The 15,381-nt window shown below is 54.8% G+C and overlaps 2 protein-coding genes across 2 annotated transcripts; one reads left to right on the forward strand and one right to left on the reverse strand.

Annotated features, from left to right (window-relative positions):
• Positions 1-239: 239 nt before the first annotated feature.
• On the forward strand, positions 240-11,268 carry PITX3 (paired like homeodomain 3). Its single transcript, XM_028098941.2, is given in 9 exon segments — positions 240-310; positions 889-939; positions 1,438-1,604; positions 1,607-1,675; positions 8,321-8,385; positions 8,388-8,479; positions 9,548-9,684; positions 9,859-10,061; positions 10,617-11,268. Coding segments are annotated over 9 exon segments (1,443 nt in total). The 3' UTR covers positions 11,205-11,268.
• Positions 11,269-12,499: 1,231 nt separating this feature from the next.
• On the reverse strand, positions 12,500-15,357 carry ELOVL3 (ELOVL fatty acid elongase 3). The gene is made up of 4 exons (XM_028098484.1): positions 15,257-15,357; positions 14,036-14,167; positions 13,180-13,331; positions 12,500-12,927 (listed from the first exon to the last, which is right to left on the reverse strand). The coding sequence occupies exons 1-4, from the start codon at positions 15,355-15,357 to the stop codon at positions 12,500-12,502; spliced, it is 813 nt and encodes a 270-aa protein (XP_027954285.1).
• Between the last annotated feature and the right edge of the window lie 24 nt (positions 15,358-15,381).

A 15,381-nucleotide genomic window follows, 5' to 3' on the forward strand; every position in this document is an offset into this window, starting at 1 on the left:
GACTCTTTGGTTTGCCTCATACCAAACCCTGCTTTGTCCACGAAGCTGCCTTAATTGGAAGAGAGGAAAGGTGGGGGGAGAGGGCGGGAGATAGCCGAGAAGAGGAAGAGAGAAAGATGTGAAGAAAAAGAGGAGCACTGAGAAAGATAAATTAGTCTTTCAAAGTGGAAGAGGAGGGAGGAGAGGGACAAACAGCAGGAGTAAGCGGCGGAGGAGAAAGAAGAGGAAAGAAGGGCAAGATGTGGGAGGACTGGAGCAGAGACAAAGCGTGGAGAGACAGACAGCGACAAGTGGAGAAAATCTGCGAAACGTGAGCGGCAACCAAGCGCTGAAACCCGGTGGCCTCTCCCGGGCCGTGCGCCCTCCCACCTGGCGCTCGGGCTGCCCTATTCCCCCGGCACCACTGCACATCGCTCAGGGTGGAGGCCTGGCCCCACTTCTCCGGGGCCACCGGGGCCACTATACTCTATCCCGCTTGGCTCTGCCAAAATGTTCTCGCTCGGCGAGGTTTCAGCCACGTGGGGAGGGGCGTGGCCCAATGCTGAGGAGTGCCTCCGATTGGCCAAGGGGCGGGCTTCTTGGCGGCGCGCCGGCCGGACACCTCCCCCGAAGGCGGGGCCTGAAAATTCACAGCTGGAAAGGGTGGAGCCCGGGCGGCGCAGCTGGAAGGGGGCGGGGCCCGACGCGCGAGGCTCGCCGCGGCGGGCTGGGGGCGCCCTGGGCTGCCATAAAGTGAATGGGCGCCGGCGGGGGGTGGCAGTCCGCCGCGAGGCTCACTCTCTCCCTCTGCGAGTCGGAGAGCGCCGGAGCAGAGCGGCGGCCAGGGCGCAGGGGGGCGGCCCCCACCCCGGCCGGGTGCCCGGCCCCTGGCCCCTGCTTGCCCTCCAGACTGCCGCCGCCGCCGCCGCTGCCGGGAGTGTGCCTGCTGCGGGACTCACTGTGAGTGCTTGACTATGCGGGGACAGGGGCTCATGGGGCCGAGGGGCCACGACCGAACTTCGGGATCCCTAAAATTAGGACCTGGGCGGCTGAACTGGGGAACGGTGCCTGGGGAACGGGTCTAGACTGGGAGGGCGTAGTGCAGACCCGGGGCCAGCACTTAGGAAAAGGAAAACTCAGCATCGGGACTCGGGGGACAGACAAGAGGGAGACTCAAGGGATCCAGAAGGAAGCCGGAGACATGAAGCCAGGACAGGAGCTCCGCGAAGCAGGGAGTAGAGTCGGAAAATCATTACCAGAAAGCGCCCTGGAATTCGGGGGCGCGGAGCAGGCAACCAGGGAGCTAAAGGGGTTGCCGAAGCCCTGGCCAGCGGGGGGAGCTGGCGGCGGCCGCACAGCGTGAGAGCAGTTGGCGGCTCCGGACGCCCCTCGCCCAGGGCTCAGACTCTAGGGGCTGCGAGCCGGGGTGAGTCTGGTCGCACACGCTTCTCTTCCCAGCCGTTTCGCAGTTTGGATAGGAGCCGTGTTGTGGGAGCCTGGCTGCGACCGGGTCAGATGGCCGCTGTGCGGGCCGCAGGGCCGAAGCTGGGCAGCCCGAGTGACTAGGCGGCGGGGCTGGCAAGTCGGGCTTGGGGTGTCAGGGCCCGGATGGGTCTCGGCCTGGAGCCGCATGGAATTGGACGGAATGTCCGCAGCGCGCGGGGCTCAGAGCGGACAGAATGTCCGGGGAGGCTCGGTGGGTCTCTTCGGAGCAGGCACTGTGTCCGGCAGGGGCGGACAGAATGTCCCTGGCCTGGTGGCATGTCCATGTACCCGGCCGCGCCTTGCCCAGCTGCGTGTGCAGTGGGGTTCGCTGTGGTGGGTCGCCTCAAATCCCGGCTCACACTTTGCAAACTAGTTTCTGCTCCTAGGGGCTGCAGGGTGAGGGGATGCCAGGAGCAGGCAAATGAGAGCAAAGGCCTGGCCTTGGAGTGCAGTGGCGCTAGGGGACATTCACTCTCCCACCCAGACTAGATCTGAGCATCACCCGGCACTTCTAGAATCCAAATTTGAGGAGAGAAAGCCCATGGCAGGACAACTAGTAGAAGACAAGGAAAGGGGAAAATGAACCACAAGGGCAATGGGAGGCTAAGGAGGAGTCCAACACAAGCCTCCCTGACAGCTTCAGTTTCCTCACAAACTCGGAGTCAACCCCTAATTCCAATACAGCTGACCAGATAGACCTGGATTCCTACCTGGTTGTCAGCAGCCTAAAGGCTCCTTCCCTGCAAGAGGCAGGATCCCAGGCCCAAAGAGAAAACTGCAGCCCTTTAGCAAAGCAAATCCTGTGGGTTTTTTCCCTTTTGGCTCTCTCAATCCCACCAACCCCAACACTACCCTGATGGCTGAGAGGAAGGAGACACATGGAATCCAGACTCCCTGGGGTCAACATGGGGCCTACACGGCCCTCCAAGACTGGTTGGGAAGGATGTCTCAGCCCTACCCAACTGTCCCTTTTGTTTTTTTCTGTAGCTGGGAAAGGGCCCTGATTCCTTTGGACCCATACAGTGACCACCCACCCTGACCCCATCTCTTTAACCAGAGCCCAGTTAAGCTAAAGGGAACAGAGAAGAGAAAACTTTACTAGTCTGTGTAAGTGAGCAAAACAACTCAGCTGGGGACTGAGTTTTCATGGGATAAGTGCAAGGTGATGTATTTAGCAATCAGTAATCTAAGCAAGTGGGTCTCAACCTCTCTCACCCTCCACCCATGAATGACATATAATATGTATTCCCCACACTCTCACCTCCATTCCTCAGTTTTAAAGTTTGCTTATCACTGACTAGGACATTGTTTCTCAACCTTTTTTGTCCTTGCCCCCTTTTGATAAATATAAAGGTACACCCCAATTACTCCTACCATATTCTGATACACTTTTCAGGGGCTTGTGCTCTCATCACCTTTGAAAATCACTGAAATTATGGGTGAAATGAAAGTCTCTGAGTCAGGAAAGGAATAGCGAAGGCATTGCAGATGGTTGGTTCCCTGAAGACCTTAGCCCAAAGTTCTGCATTTGCCAAAAAGGCCAAAAAGTAATGGCGTTATAATAAAGATGAGTGGAAGCAAAAGACAGAACTTTCTCTCATTCTTGCATAAAGCCATGTAGCTGAGTGCATGCCTGGTCACTGGCTCTTAGGGAGAATGTTATGGACCCAGAGAAGGGTCAGAGAATGATCCACAGAATGGGGAGCCAGGGGCTGCTAGAGAGAGCAAACTTCAAAGCTTAGGCCTCTGGGAGGTGAAATAGGATGAAAATCTACAAATAATGAAAGGCCTAGATAAGCAGATTTGTTTGCTCCCCAAATCCTGAAATGGGAGATGAGGGGGCCTCATAGAACTGGAGTGATGCAAACTCAAGATGAATAGGAAAATGTTCCTTGGCACACAGTGGGCAGCAAACTTCCAGAGCTTTCCAGAGAGGAGGCAGAGGCAGGAAGTGGAAATGGAATCCTTCAGGGCTTGGGTGGATCAGTGCATGTCAGAACCACAAATGACTGCTGGAGTAGAGGGGGCAAGGCGTGGAAAGAGCTCAGACCCTGGTTTTAGGAGAACTGGATTCGAATCTCTTCAATCTCTGTCACCTTGGACAAATTTATCTTCTTAGGGGTGAAATAAGGATGGATATTCCTGCTACCCGAGGTGGTTATAAGAGTTAAATGAAATCATGTATTTGAAAGCCCTTTGCAAATGGAGAAGCACCACAGAAGTAAGAAACATTATTGCTATTATTATGCCCAAACTGTAGGTCCTCTGTAACCACAGAATCTTTGTTTGGAAGGATGGAGTCTCTAGTCTTAGAGAAGCCTGATAGCACCCCTGATCCAGGCATAGGAAGAGTCTCAATGACAGATGGAACACCCTATCCCAAGCTTCCAATGTCAGCCATTACCCCTGCTCCTCTCCAGGAAGAGTTCTAGGGAGCTCCCCAAATGCTTAACTCCTCCACCAGGCCACATATCCTGATCTGATCTCTGCCTGCCTCCTGCTCAAGGATGTGAATATGGGCCTGGGACACAGGTCCAGGAGGGGAAAGGGAGGCAGGCTGGAGCTGAGCTGGGGATAGGCATGAGAGAAGGACAGAGCCACCCAGATCTTTTCTTCTCCATTCGCTCCAAATGATGCATCCTAGAGTATGGGGAGGAAGAAGGCAGCTAATCTGAAAGATCCATTAGGTCCTGAGCTTTGGGATTATCTGGAGTGTCTAGCCCATGGTCATGCGCAGGGACCCACGATGAGGGTGATGGGGACAGAAAGGAAAAGAAGATAGGCAGTGGAGGGAATGAGAGCTGCTTTAAAAATTCTCTCTGCTCCTTCTCCATCGTCCTCCCCAGGGCCTTCTTTACACTTTTCAGTTAAGTTCCCCCTTTCCCACCTTTCCCCTGCCCAATCCGTTCTGCTCACCACAGCCAAGTAAATGTCCCAGAGCCGCGGCTCTTATGTTTCTCCCCTGCCTACAAACCTCCAGCGACTCCCACTGCTTGGAGTACTGCTTCTCAAAAGTGGGGGATGGGGAGAGCAGGCAGGTCGGGAGTAGAAGGGGCATGACGCTGCACCCAAAATGTGGCCCATCTTCCTGGTGTGGTGATGTCACTTGAAGATGTCACTTGGAGACGTGGAGAGAAAACTTTACTTTTATATCAAAATAAATATACTTAAGTGTGGAATAGAATGCAAAACTTGCTTCAATTTTTAACGTAAGGCTGGAGATCTCAAAGAAATTTCATGCCGGTGGCAGCTGTTCGAGGTTGTGCTCCTAGTTTCCCAGAGTGATGTTCTCTCTTACTGGTCTTAGGAGGTTTTGATGGAAAAGCTGGAGATGCTTTAGCTTAGACTCTATCAAACCTGAAGCACCATCCCATGCCCTTCATTGGAGGCTCCCGCAGCCTGACCTGCTTTCTTCTGATGATTTCCCATTGCCCACACTGAGACCCTGGCCGCCTGAGGCTGCCTGTTGCCCTCGGAACCTGCCAGCTCATTCCCAGTACTGCTGTATTATTTAGAAGTGTCTGCTCCTTCTCTGCCTCCCCAGTTCCCAGCTCTGCCATGTGCTACGTTCTCTGAGCCCCATAACCTGATACCACCTTACATGGGATTCCATCTCTCTGACCCCCCACAGTGTGAGAATTAGGCCTATTTAACCCATCATTGTCCATCCTGTTTACCTTCCCAGACTGTAGACTCCTAGAAATTAGGGTCTGTGCCTTACCGTTCTTGGGGATCTGTCCTAGCACCTAACACTTGCTGAAGGAAAGACGGAAGGAAGGGGAGGGGTGGGTGTGGGGGCCCATTTCTCTGATCCCTAATTTACCCCTTGATAAATTAACTGCATGGAATCTTTGTTGCCACCACTCAAGTCTTAGGGTTTCCTCTTGGGTCTGTGACCTTCGTCTAGAGCTGTCTTCATTTGCGCCCATTTGCTCACCGCAGCTCGGCAGACCCGACAGGTTGGGTCCTCAGCATCCCTAATGAACTTAAAGGGCTTACTTTCAGATCCAGGTTTGTAGGCGGGTTCCATGCTAGTTAAGGGCCCTGGTTTATACTCTATCACCAACTTGCTAGTTGCTGAGCTGAGCCATGGTGCCACGACTCTATCCCTTCCATCTTCCAGGGGTTTTCTCCTATCTCAGGTCTAGGGTACACCTTCTGCCCAGGCATCATTATTGCAATTACTTGGGAGCTCTCTAGCTGCGGCCCTGATTTGCCCCTTTGGCAACAGGGCATAAGTGGGCACACGTGGCAGTTGCCTTCTTGCCATGAGCTTGGGTCCCTTGGAAACCATGGCCTCCCCTCCCTGACCTCTCTGACCTGGGATAACCTGTGCTCTCCACCTTAATATATCTTGAATGTTTTGTTCTTGCTGCAGTCCATGATAGGCTTCCTGTAATTCCAGCCTTTACTAAAGAATCAGAGCACACCTGCAGTTCCTTTCTTCTCCCCAGTGTGGGGATTGTCACCCTGACGCCATGGAGCCTGGCCCATACATCCCCAGTAGGGTGTGTCAGGAAGGCTGGAGGGGGGACCAGCAGCCCCTCCCAGAGCTGGATTCAGCACCCCACTGTTATCTACTGACTCTCTCTGCCCCTGCCTGGTATTTCCTACCAGCATCAACCAATCCCGCAGCTTCCAGACCTACTGCTTGTCCCTGTCCACTGAGTGAGGCGAAGCCCCTGGCCTCAGTCCCAACTCCCCAGCTTCCTGACCTCCAACAGTTTGGGGGAGCTTAATCCTCAGCCAGGCTGTCTCCAGCTCAGACAACAGCCTGGCACCCCCAGCCTCTGCCTGGCTAGCCCACCCAGACGTGAGTCCGCTGGAGGCCTGTGCCCCCGCCGTCTATCTCTCTGTTGCCTGCCTGGCTGTGGTGTTCTGGCCTTTTCATTTTCGCAGGCAGGGCTCTTCTCGGCCTCAACCCCTCTTTCCACTGTTACTACACAGGTCAAGAGCCTGAAGGTTTCCTTCTTCCCTTTACCATTGCTCTTAGCTTCGGTTACTCTGGCCATTTTGCTGTTACCTTATTGGCTGGGCCCTCCTTTATGTTCAGGGCCAAGTATTCACAACACACCTTTGCATCCCACTCTCAAATGCAGCGTACTCACCCTTTATTCACCAGAGGAATTCTTCACTGGGTGATACAGTGTCTAGGAAGGTGAACTCAAGCAAAGGCAGAGACAAGGATGAGATCTTACTTACCATTCTATCCTCAGTGCTTTACTCAGTGCCCAGCTCATAGACGGTGCCAAATAGACATCTGTTCAATGAATGGGGAGGGGGGCGTGGGGAAGCAACTTAGATAGAGTTTTATCTCCATTCATTTTTATATTATGTTTTATTTTAACCTTATAACAATACTAGAGGTAGGTAGGGAAGGAAGCATGATCTCCCTTTTAGAGATGAAAAAATATGTCCAGAAAGGTAAAGTACTTTGCCAAGAACACACAGCTAGTAAGTTGGGGAGCCAGGACATGAACCCAGATCTTTTGTCTCCAAACCTATTTCCTTCCAGCTATTCCAGATTACTTTCCTAGGAGGGGCCTGGGCAGTTTCCACCCTCTACCCCCAAGCCATCCTCTTCTCTCAGACTTCTCCCCACCCAGGGAAACAGGGTGTCCCCAGCAGCCACTGAGTATAGACCACTCCCCTGGCCCCTTTGGCCTTCTCCTCCCCCACAGAGTCCTTAGTTCCTGGGACTGAGAGCTGAGGTTCAGAGGGGCCAGGCAGGGGGGGAGAGTAATGGCTAGCTCTAAAACAGCCAAGGCAGCTGTCCCTGTCACAGAGAGAGGAGACTGTGTGACGGTGTGGGTCTGTCTGCCTGAATGTGGGAGCGCATGTGTGGGAGAGTATGTGTTTGTATGCCTCTAGCTCCAAGTCCAAGTGCTTATTTTGTCTGAGTGGGGGCTTGTGTGTGTCTGCATGTGTGTCTGTCTGTCTCTGGGAATACACAGCCTGAACTCTGCTTTCTGGCCTCAGCTCTTACTCTGGCCCTTATCTCTCTCCACCCTGCCTCCCTCTGCTGCAGTTGAGGGTGAAACGGAGACACAGGTACGGACTGCTGGGGGAAGGGGAGTTTGGAATACTGGAAATCTGGAGCCAAGGCAGACTGGAAAGACAAATGGCACCGGTGGGATTTAGTTTTCCCTACAGGTGAACCAAATCGTCCTTTTTTTCCCAGTGGTGTGTTCCCATGGCCTCTGGAGAAGCCAGGGGCATGGCTTGCATTTTGAGAGCATCTTGGGTATAAGGAGGAGACTTCAGAGCACCCCTTTTTCCAGCTCTCAGTTCTAAGCCTTTTGAGCTATTTGGGAAGAACTACTAGTCAAGGCTGCCACAGGTCTCACCCAAGGGCATGTCCCTTCTATCAGAGCATCGCTGGGCCAGCCCCAAGCCTCTGACTCCTGACCACAGACCTGGAAGGGGAGGTGAGCTGAGCATCCCCACCCCTAGCCTGACTTCTCTCCTTCCCGGTTCCCTTCAGTCCTGCCTCTCCAACCTTAGAAAAAGGTCCAAGTCTAGACCCTGCCCCCTGCAAAAAGAACAGGGACTGCTTCTCAACCTCCTGCCTTGACCTCTGTTGCACCCCCAATCTCACTTGAGAGGTTGGGGGGCAGCTGTCCTCTCTCAGCTGGTTGACGGGGGCATTACCATGTGCAAATACAGGCCGCTGCCCATCTGCGCCTCCCAGGGAAAGGCTCCTTATAAATTCAGAACAGCCAAGTGACACACATCTCAATCTAGGCTAATCCACCACATTAATGCCACCCTGCACAGCCTGCATTAAGTCCCTGTTAATGGAGAGGCAGATGGACCCCTCCTAGCCAGCTCTTTACCCCTGTTCCTCTGTCCCTAGACTCCTTTGGTTCTCCTCTGACCAAGAGGCATCCAGAGTTCTTGAGCCTCACTTAGTGCCCCTTTCTCCTCCTCCCACCAGAGGGGGCTTGGGAGAGCCAGCAGCAAGGGGGACCCTCCTGGGGAGACTTGGAGAGGGACCCCGGTCGTCTCCTGGGATAGGGAAAAAGGGCGGGATTGTGGCTTTAAGAAGCTCACATCTGCAGCGGTGAGGGGTGGGGGTGGGCAGTAGAGGCTGGCATGGGTGGAACCGGTGAGGGGGTGAGGTGTGTCTGCACGGGCACAGAAGCAGACAAGGCCAGAAGGCCTAGGGACTTTCGAACTTGTTTTTGATCCTGGAATCCTTTCTTCAAATGCTATCTCCCTAGAAAGCATAAACAAAACAAGCAAAAGCAGGACTGCCTGGGTTGAAGCAGACCCAAGCAAGGCCAAGCTAGACTTCTATCCGTGAGGCTAGCCCCAAGTTCCAGTCCCTGAGGGGGTGTCTGGGTAGGGCCCCAAGGAAAACAAATGGAAAAAGCAAATGAAGAAAAAACATTAGCTTAGGAGTTTCCCAGACCTGGTTCAGATCAGTTTCACCACATACTAAGCTCTGTGACCCTAGTGGTTACTTCATGTCTGTTTCCTCACCTGAACGAGGGTGATAATACTTAATATTGATGCATTCTTGTGAGGAGAAAGATAATGAGGTAAAGGCACATCATAAGTATTCATAAATAATAGCAGTGGTTATCCTCATGCGAGACATACTGGGTCTGCTTCAAAATCAAATCTGTCCCACCGGAGAGTAACAGAAGTTCAGGCTGTGTTCAGGTGTGATTGGCTGAGGGGCATGTATGAGTTTGTGTGGATACTGGACATACATGTGAGAAGGAACTGAAGTTTTTGAGGATGTGGTATACAGTATGTGGTGCGCAATAGCGTGGTTTTCCTTAGCTAATTCAATAACTATCTACTGAACACCAACTGGGCACCAGGCAGAGTTCTAGTTAGGTGCCCAGCAGTGAACAAAACACAGTCTAGTGTGCATGTCTGTGCGTAATACCCCTGGGTACACACCTTTCTCCCCTTAGGCTGCTGTTTCCCTATTTTATCCTAGGGTACTCCACACAGGGGTAGGTTTATGTCGGTAGCTGAGAAAGGGGCAGTGAACTTGAGGGGAAACACTACTGGGAACCCGATAACCGGGAGATTTTATCCCCATCAACCTGGCCTGTGTCTTCTCTCCGTTCCAGAGTCCTCCCTCCATGGAGTTCGGCCTGCTTAGCGAGGCGGAGGCCAGGAGCCCGGCCCTCTCGCTGTCAGATGCGGGCACTCCCCATCCGCCACTCCCAGAGCACGGCTGCAAGGGCCCAGAGCACAGTGGTGAGCGCACCCCCTACTGGGGGTAGGGGAGAGAACAGTTCAGTCCCTCCTGGGGGTGGGATCTGGCAGCGGAAGGTCGGGTGGGAGAGTGAGGGGTCAGTGGAGGAGGTCCTTGAGCCGCGGAATCCGCGCAGGCCTGGGCGGCCTGTGACCTGCCCCAACCTCGGCCCCCAGACTCAGAGAAGGCCTCGGCTTCGCTGCCCGGCGGCTCCCCGGAAGACGGCTCGCTGAAGAAGAAGCAGCGGCGGCAGCGCACCCACTTCACCAGCCAGCAGCTGCAGGAGCTGGAGGCGACCTTCCAGAGGAACCGCTACCCCGACATGAGTACGCGCGAAGAGATCGCGGTGTGGACCAACCTCACCGAGGCCCGCGTGAGGGTACGGCCCTCCCAAACCCGCAACCCTCTCCTGCCCCGCGCCCCCGCCCGCCTTCCCGCTCCGGCCCGGGGCCTCCTTCTCACTGGCCGCTCAGCGAGCTGCCCTGGAGCCAGCAGCCTGCCCTTCGCCCTGACTGCCTATCCTCGGCCCAACACCCGACGTGCCCCTGCCTCTATGGGCTGCCCCGCACAGCCTCCTTTGCACCAGCCTCCGGCCTCTGCTCTGACTCCATCCACCCTGTCGCTCCAGGCCACTCGTTCCTTCTCCCCCGGCACTGTCTCCCGTTCTCTTCTTCACCCCTCCTTGACTCCATCCTACGCGCTCCCCCCGCCCGGCCCTGTTGCCCCTGACTCAGTCGTGCCGCCCACTTCTGTTCTCAGCCTCCTGACTCGGTGCGCTCCTCCCACCCCCTGGCCGCCCCGCTTCCGTTTTGTTTATCCTTGGCGCGGTCCTTGACCCGAACCCCGGTCTCGGTGACCCCGCCGCCAGCCGCGCGGACCCCGGTCGGCCCCCCGCCCGGCTCCGGCCCTGACAGCCTTTCTCCAACGCCCGCAGGTGTGGTTCAAGAACCGGCGCGCCAAGTGGCGGAAGCGCGAGCGCAGCCAGCAAGCCGAGCTGTGCAAGGGCGGCTTCGCCGCGCCACTAGGGGGGCTGGTGCCGCCCTACGAGGAGGTGTACCCGGGCTACTCGTATGGCAATTGGCCACCCAAGGCGCTTGGCCCGCCGCTCGCCGCCAAGACCTTTCCGTTCGCCTTCAACTCAGTCAACGTGGGGCCTCTGGCTTCGCAGCCCGTCTTCTCGCCACCCAGCTCCATCGCCGCCTCCATGGTGCCCTCGGCTGCAGCCGCCCCGGGCACCGTGCCAGGGCCCGGGGCCCTGCAGGGCCTGGGCGGGGGGCCCCCCGGCCTGGCTCCGGCCGCAGTGTCCTCCGGGGCAGTATCCTGCCCTTACGCCTCGGCCGCTGCAGCCGCAGCTGCAGCCGCCTCCTCCCCCTACGTATATCGGGACCCGTGTAACTCGAGTCTGGCCAGCCTGAGGCTCAAGGCCAAACAGCACGCCTCTTTCAGCTATCCCGCCGTGCCCGGGCCGCCCCCGGCCGCCAACCTCAGTCCGTGCCAGTACGCCGTGGAACGGCCCGTATGAACGGCCCGGTCCGTCGACCATCCCCGAGGGCGGGGGCGAGAATTCACAGCCTCCCCGGACTGGGGTCGTCTTGACTGGCTTGCCCCTACCCCGGGGTCTGAGAGGGGTGCTGGGGCAGCTCGGGGAGGGCGGAGGGGTGGGCGGCCAGCTCAGGAGAGAGCCTCCCCCCGGCCGGCCCTGAGGGATGGACTGGGCCCTACACACCCTACACACAGTCCACGCCCCTGGGACTAAGGCCAGCAACTGGGACCAGTTCCCCGGGGGCCAAGTGACCCTTGGCCCACCCCGCCTTCTCCAGACTCCCCTCCCCCATTTTCAAAGATAAATGAAATAAACGTGCGCGGACTGCCAAAGGCCTGGTGATTCAGAGTTGCGGTTGAGCCCCCTCCCCTCAGGCTACCCCATGTCTAAAGGAGAGCTGGGTGTACAGGAAAGAAGTGAGGGCCCGGGATTCTAGGGCTTCAGTCCCCTCTCAGCTCCCAACACCGGGATGGGGCAACTGGGGGATTCCTGGCGGGGGGGGGGGGAACCTGCGTGCGAGTATGTAGGTGTGGCTTAGGGACTAGCTACTTGGCTGGCGTTGGCCAAAGCTGGTGCTGCGGCGCCACCTCGTGGTCTCATGGAGGATAACAGGAAGTTCTGGTCTGGAACGCTTGTTTGCCGGTGTCAATTCTGCAACTTAGGAAGACTATGACCTTAGATAAGTTACACCGCCTTTCTGCACCTGTTTTTCACTGTTCCTATGAGGGGCTTGGGTCTCTAATAGCAATAAAATTCTGGTCTGTAACAGACATTTATTAAGTGCCTACCAGGCCTAGAATTCTTATTGAGTGTGTGTGTGCCTCTCATCTTTCCACACACCTTCACACCTCCTTAGGCTTCTCACTCAGTGACCAACCATCCCGCTGCCAGCAGCCCTCTCCCATCACAGCAGTCCTCTTCCCCCAAATCTCAAAACCCCCAAAAAAGACTTGTTGAAATCTTTAATTTAAAAATGGAGCAAGAAGATTTCTGGATAGAAATATAAATTCAGCTCTGGAAATCCTCCTCAGTTCTACCCCCATCCCAGCCAGGGCTTGCTTGGCCTTCACATTAAAAACAGAAACATCAAAGTACTAGATTACAACCCACCCACGGCTGACACTTCTTGTCTGACATAACTTCCTGCCACCTTGAAGCACAGATCCCATGGGAAAAACCATGCAGGGAAGGCGTCCTAATTATTCTCCCAAACCTAAGCTCAACCCTTTGGTGCCTTGGCAGGGAGAGAGCCTGGGGTTCCTTTCTCCAACCCTTCACTGACTCTTGGTCTTGGCTTTGACTTTGGGCACTATGTAGGTTTGGTGGAAGAAATGGGCAAAGAGGATGAAATAGGTCGTATACAAGACAAGGGACCAGAAGAAGTGCTCCATTGTGGTGTGGCATCCCTGTTCCTGTCTCCAGATGTAAGTTAGGATGCCAACAACGGTTCCCATAAACATCTGCAGGATCTGCAGGCTGGTGATGAGCATGGGTAACCACTTGGGGGACTTGACTTTGGCAGCTCTCAGAGTGTAGTAGACGTACATGATGGCATGCACACCGAAGTTCATGGTCATGAACCAGCCGCCTGCAGACACCTTGTTCTTGTATCCAAAGCTCGTGTACACTAGCACTGTGCTGTGGTGGTACCAGTGCACAAAGATGAGTGGCCGCTTACGCAGGATGATGAAGGCTGTGTCTCCTGGGAGATGGGGAGTCATAGCTGGCATACCAGTGTTGGCACCACCCTCCATGATGGATATAGGGACATAGGGGGAATTCTCAGGGCATGGAGAAGGGTCTTTGTGGCAAATAATTTAAAGAGGGACTTGGGTAAGAGGTGTTAGGACCCAGGGGTGGGGAAGGGACTCTCCATGTGATGGGGGTTGTAGGGGGGCCCCTGAGGAGGGATGCAGTTGACTGGGCACCAGAGAGACAAAGACGTGCCACTCACCAAGTTCAATGATCTTGCTGAGAACAAAGAGGCAGGACCAGAATCTGATTATGGGAGTGGTGGCGAAGGTGGAGAAGCACACAGTTTGCTTTAGGTCCCCCTTAAGTAGCAGGGTAGCCATATGGCCCCATGTCCTCAGTGCCCCCAGGATACTGAAGTGGGATAGAGGAAAAGGGTGTAAGGGTCATCCCCAGGCACCAATTCACCCTTCCCCTGTGGCCTGGCGGGTCACTGTCCCAAGCTCCACCACTTCCCCCTTCCAGCAGAATGAGTCACAGCTTCTGAGATCTTGGGCCCAGGATCCAACCAGTAATCTAGAGGATATGAAGGCTGGGGAAGGGCCAGGGGATGCTGGAGGATGGGATTGAAAACTGAGTTAGGGACTAGGGTTCTTGGGATGGGTAGGAACACGGGAGGGGATGGGCAACAGGATTGGGGAGACAGAGGGAGTTTGGGGGATGAAATCTGGGAAGGAGGGGCTACAGAAGTTATTGGAAGGTCTTGGGAAAGGGTGTTTTTTGGGGGGAGTGGGGGGAGAGGGTGTTAGATTCTGAGAGCATTAGAGGCTAGAGAAAATTGTTAAAAGTACACAGACTCCATGAGCACAAGAGGACTCACGAGAGAGAGCAGAGGCTGCCTGTATGGGGCCTGGGGAAGAAAGTAAATAGGGTAATGTGGGAGGAGGATGGAAGCCGGGGAGGGAGCTGGAGCTGAGTGAATGGGCTAGGGAAAGAGTTAGAGGGCAACTTGGGGCATTGACTCACTTGGGGTTTCCAGAAAGGTTTTAGTGATAGAATGAGGGTCTAGGGTCTACAGGATAGGCAGGGAGTGGAGATTGGGGGTAGGGGGGTCTTACCTGAAGAGTGCAAGGCAGAAGGACCAAAGGATCAGAGGCCCCTGCAGGTTGAAGCCCTTCCGTGCCTTCATGTAGTTCTGCCCCACAAAGATGAGTAGCAGGTAGACCAGAGCTATGAGGAATGAGGTTGCCCTGGCAGGCAGAAGGCAGAGGGGATGGTCTTATGGGTGGGTGCTGGTTACAGGAATGCCCACTGGTCTCTCAAGGTGAGTGCTCTGGGTTGGAGTCCCAGCTCTGCCACTTACTAGCTGTGTGACATTGGGAAAAAACTACTTAGTTCTCTGAGCCTCAGTTTCCTTATCATAAAGGAGAAATAACACTCCTCGCCTGACAGTGTTAAGGTATATAAAGTACCTAGCACAAGGCAGGGGCTGTGTTCAAGGTTTCTGTGATTATTGCTCTCAGTGGAATTGAGTGGCTGACAGCTGCTGTGTCCATGCCTCGAACCAACCCAGAGGTCTGGTATAAGAAGAATGTGGCAATAGTTTCTGCCTGGTTGGGTTATGGCAAATTGGCTGGAGCACAAAGTCAGCCCACAAACACCTCTGAGGAACTTTAGGGCAAAGTCAGAGCCTGGGGGTAATCTTGAAAGAGCTCCCTGACTGTGTCTCCTTCTCCACAGCAGGGACAATGGAGCATTTGGGGAATAGTGTGATAATTGTGAAGGCAGACTGTCCCTGGGACCAGCACTATGCCCTCACGCCTGCACACACCACCACAAAGGACAGAGGAGAGTCGTCTATAAGGTGGGTGGGAGTAGGAGTTCAGATCAACCCCTTCCTCAGAGATCATTTCTCACTATACTCTTTCCTCTGGGTTTCTGTCTCCTACTTTCCTCAACCCATTTTCTTCCTTTCTCCCTTCCTTCCTTCCTGTCTCCTTTCTTTCTTTCTTTCTTTCTTTCTTTCTTTTTTTCTTTCTTTCTTTTCTTTTTCTTTCTCTCTTTCTTTCTCTTTCTTTCTCTCTCTTTCTTTCTTTCTTTCTCTCTTTCTTTCTCTCTCATTCTTTCTTTCTTTCCTCCGCATCTAATCTCTGAGATGCCACGCTAACTGCACCTTGGACAACAGGGATATGGAGCCAGTAGAGGAGCCCAATACCTTTGCTCTTTAAGAAAATCATTGCAGGCATCCAGTGTCTCCTCCCCTCCCCACCACCCCACCCCCTATAGCAGTCATCAAGGTCAGGACCCTGGCACGGCCCTTCGCCTTCCCCAGGTCTCACCAGTACTCCTCCAAAAGGGGCCTCATGTCCCGGAACAGCTCGAAGTTGTAAGGCTGCAATATCTGCTCTATTTCGTCCGAGGCATTCATGGCTGTGACCATTTCGTTCTGCAGACGTCGAGGTCC

The sequence above is a fragment of the Eumetopias jubatus genome, unplaced genomic scaffold, assembly GCF_037043125.1.
Source record: "Eumetopias jubatus isolate StellerSeaLion01/CBP00866 unplaced genomic scaffold, mEumJub1_p1.0 scaffold_17, whole genome shotgun sequence".
Classification (NCBI taxonomy): Eukaryota; Metazoa; Chordata; class Mammalia; order Carnivora; family Otariidae; genus Eumetopias; species Eumetopias jubatus.

What these genes read in the sequence shown, in the direction of transcription:
- ELOVL3 (XM_028098484.1), bottom strand. Translation starts at nt 15,357, where the DNA reads ATGGTCACAGCCATGAATGCCTCGGACGAAATAGAGCAGATATTGCAG. An exon ending in CCCCTTTTGGAGGAGTACTG is followed by an intron (nt 14,168 to 15,256) that starts GTGAGACCTGGG and finishes TCTGCCTGCCAG; the next exon opens with GGCAACCTCATTCCTCATAG. An exon ending in TTCTGCCTTGCACTCTTCAG is followed by an intron (nt 13,332 to 14,035) that starts GTAAGACCCCCC and finishes ATCCCACTTCAG; the next exon opens with TATCCTGGGGGCACTGAGGA.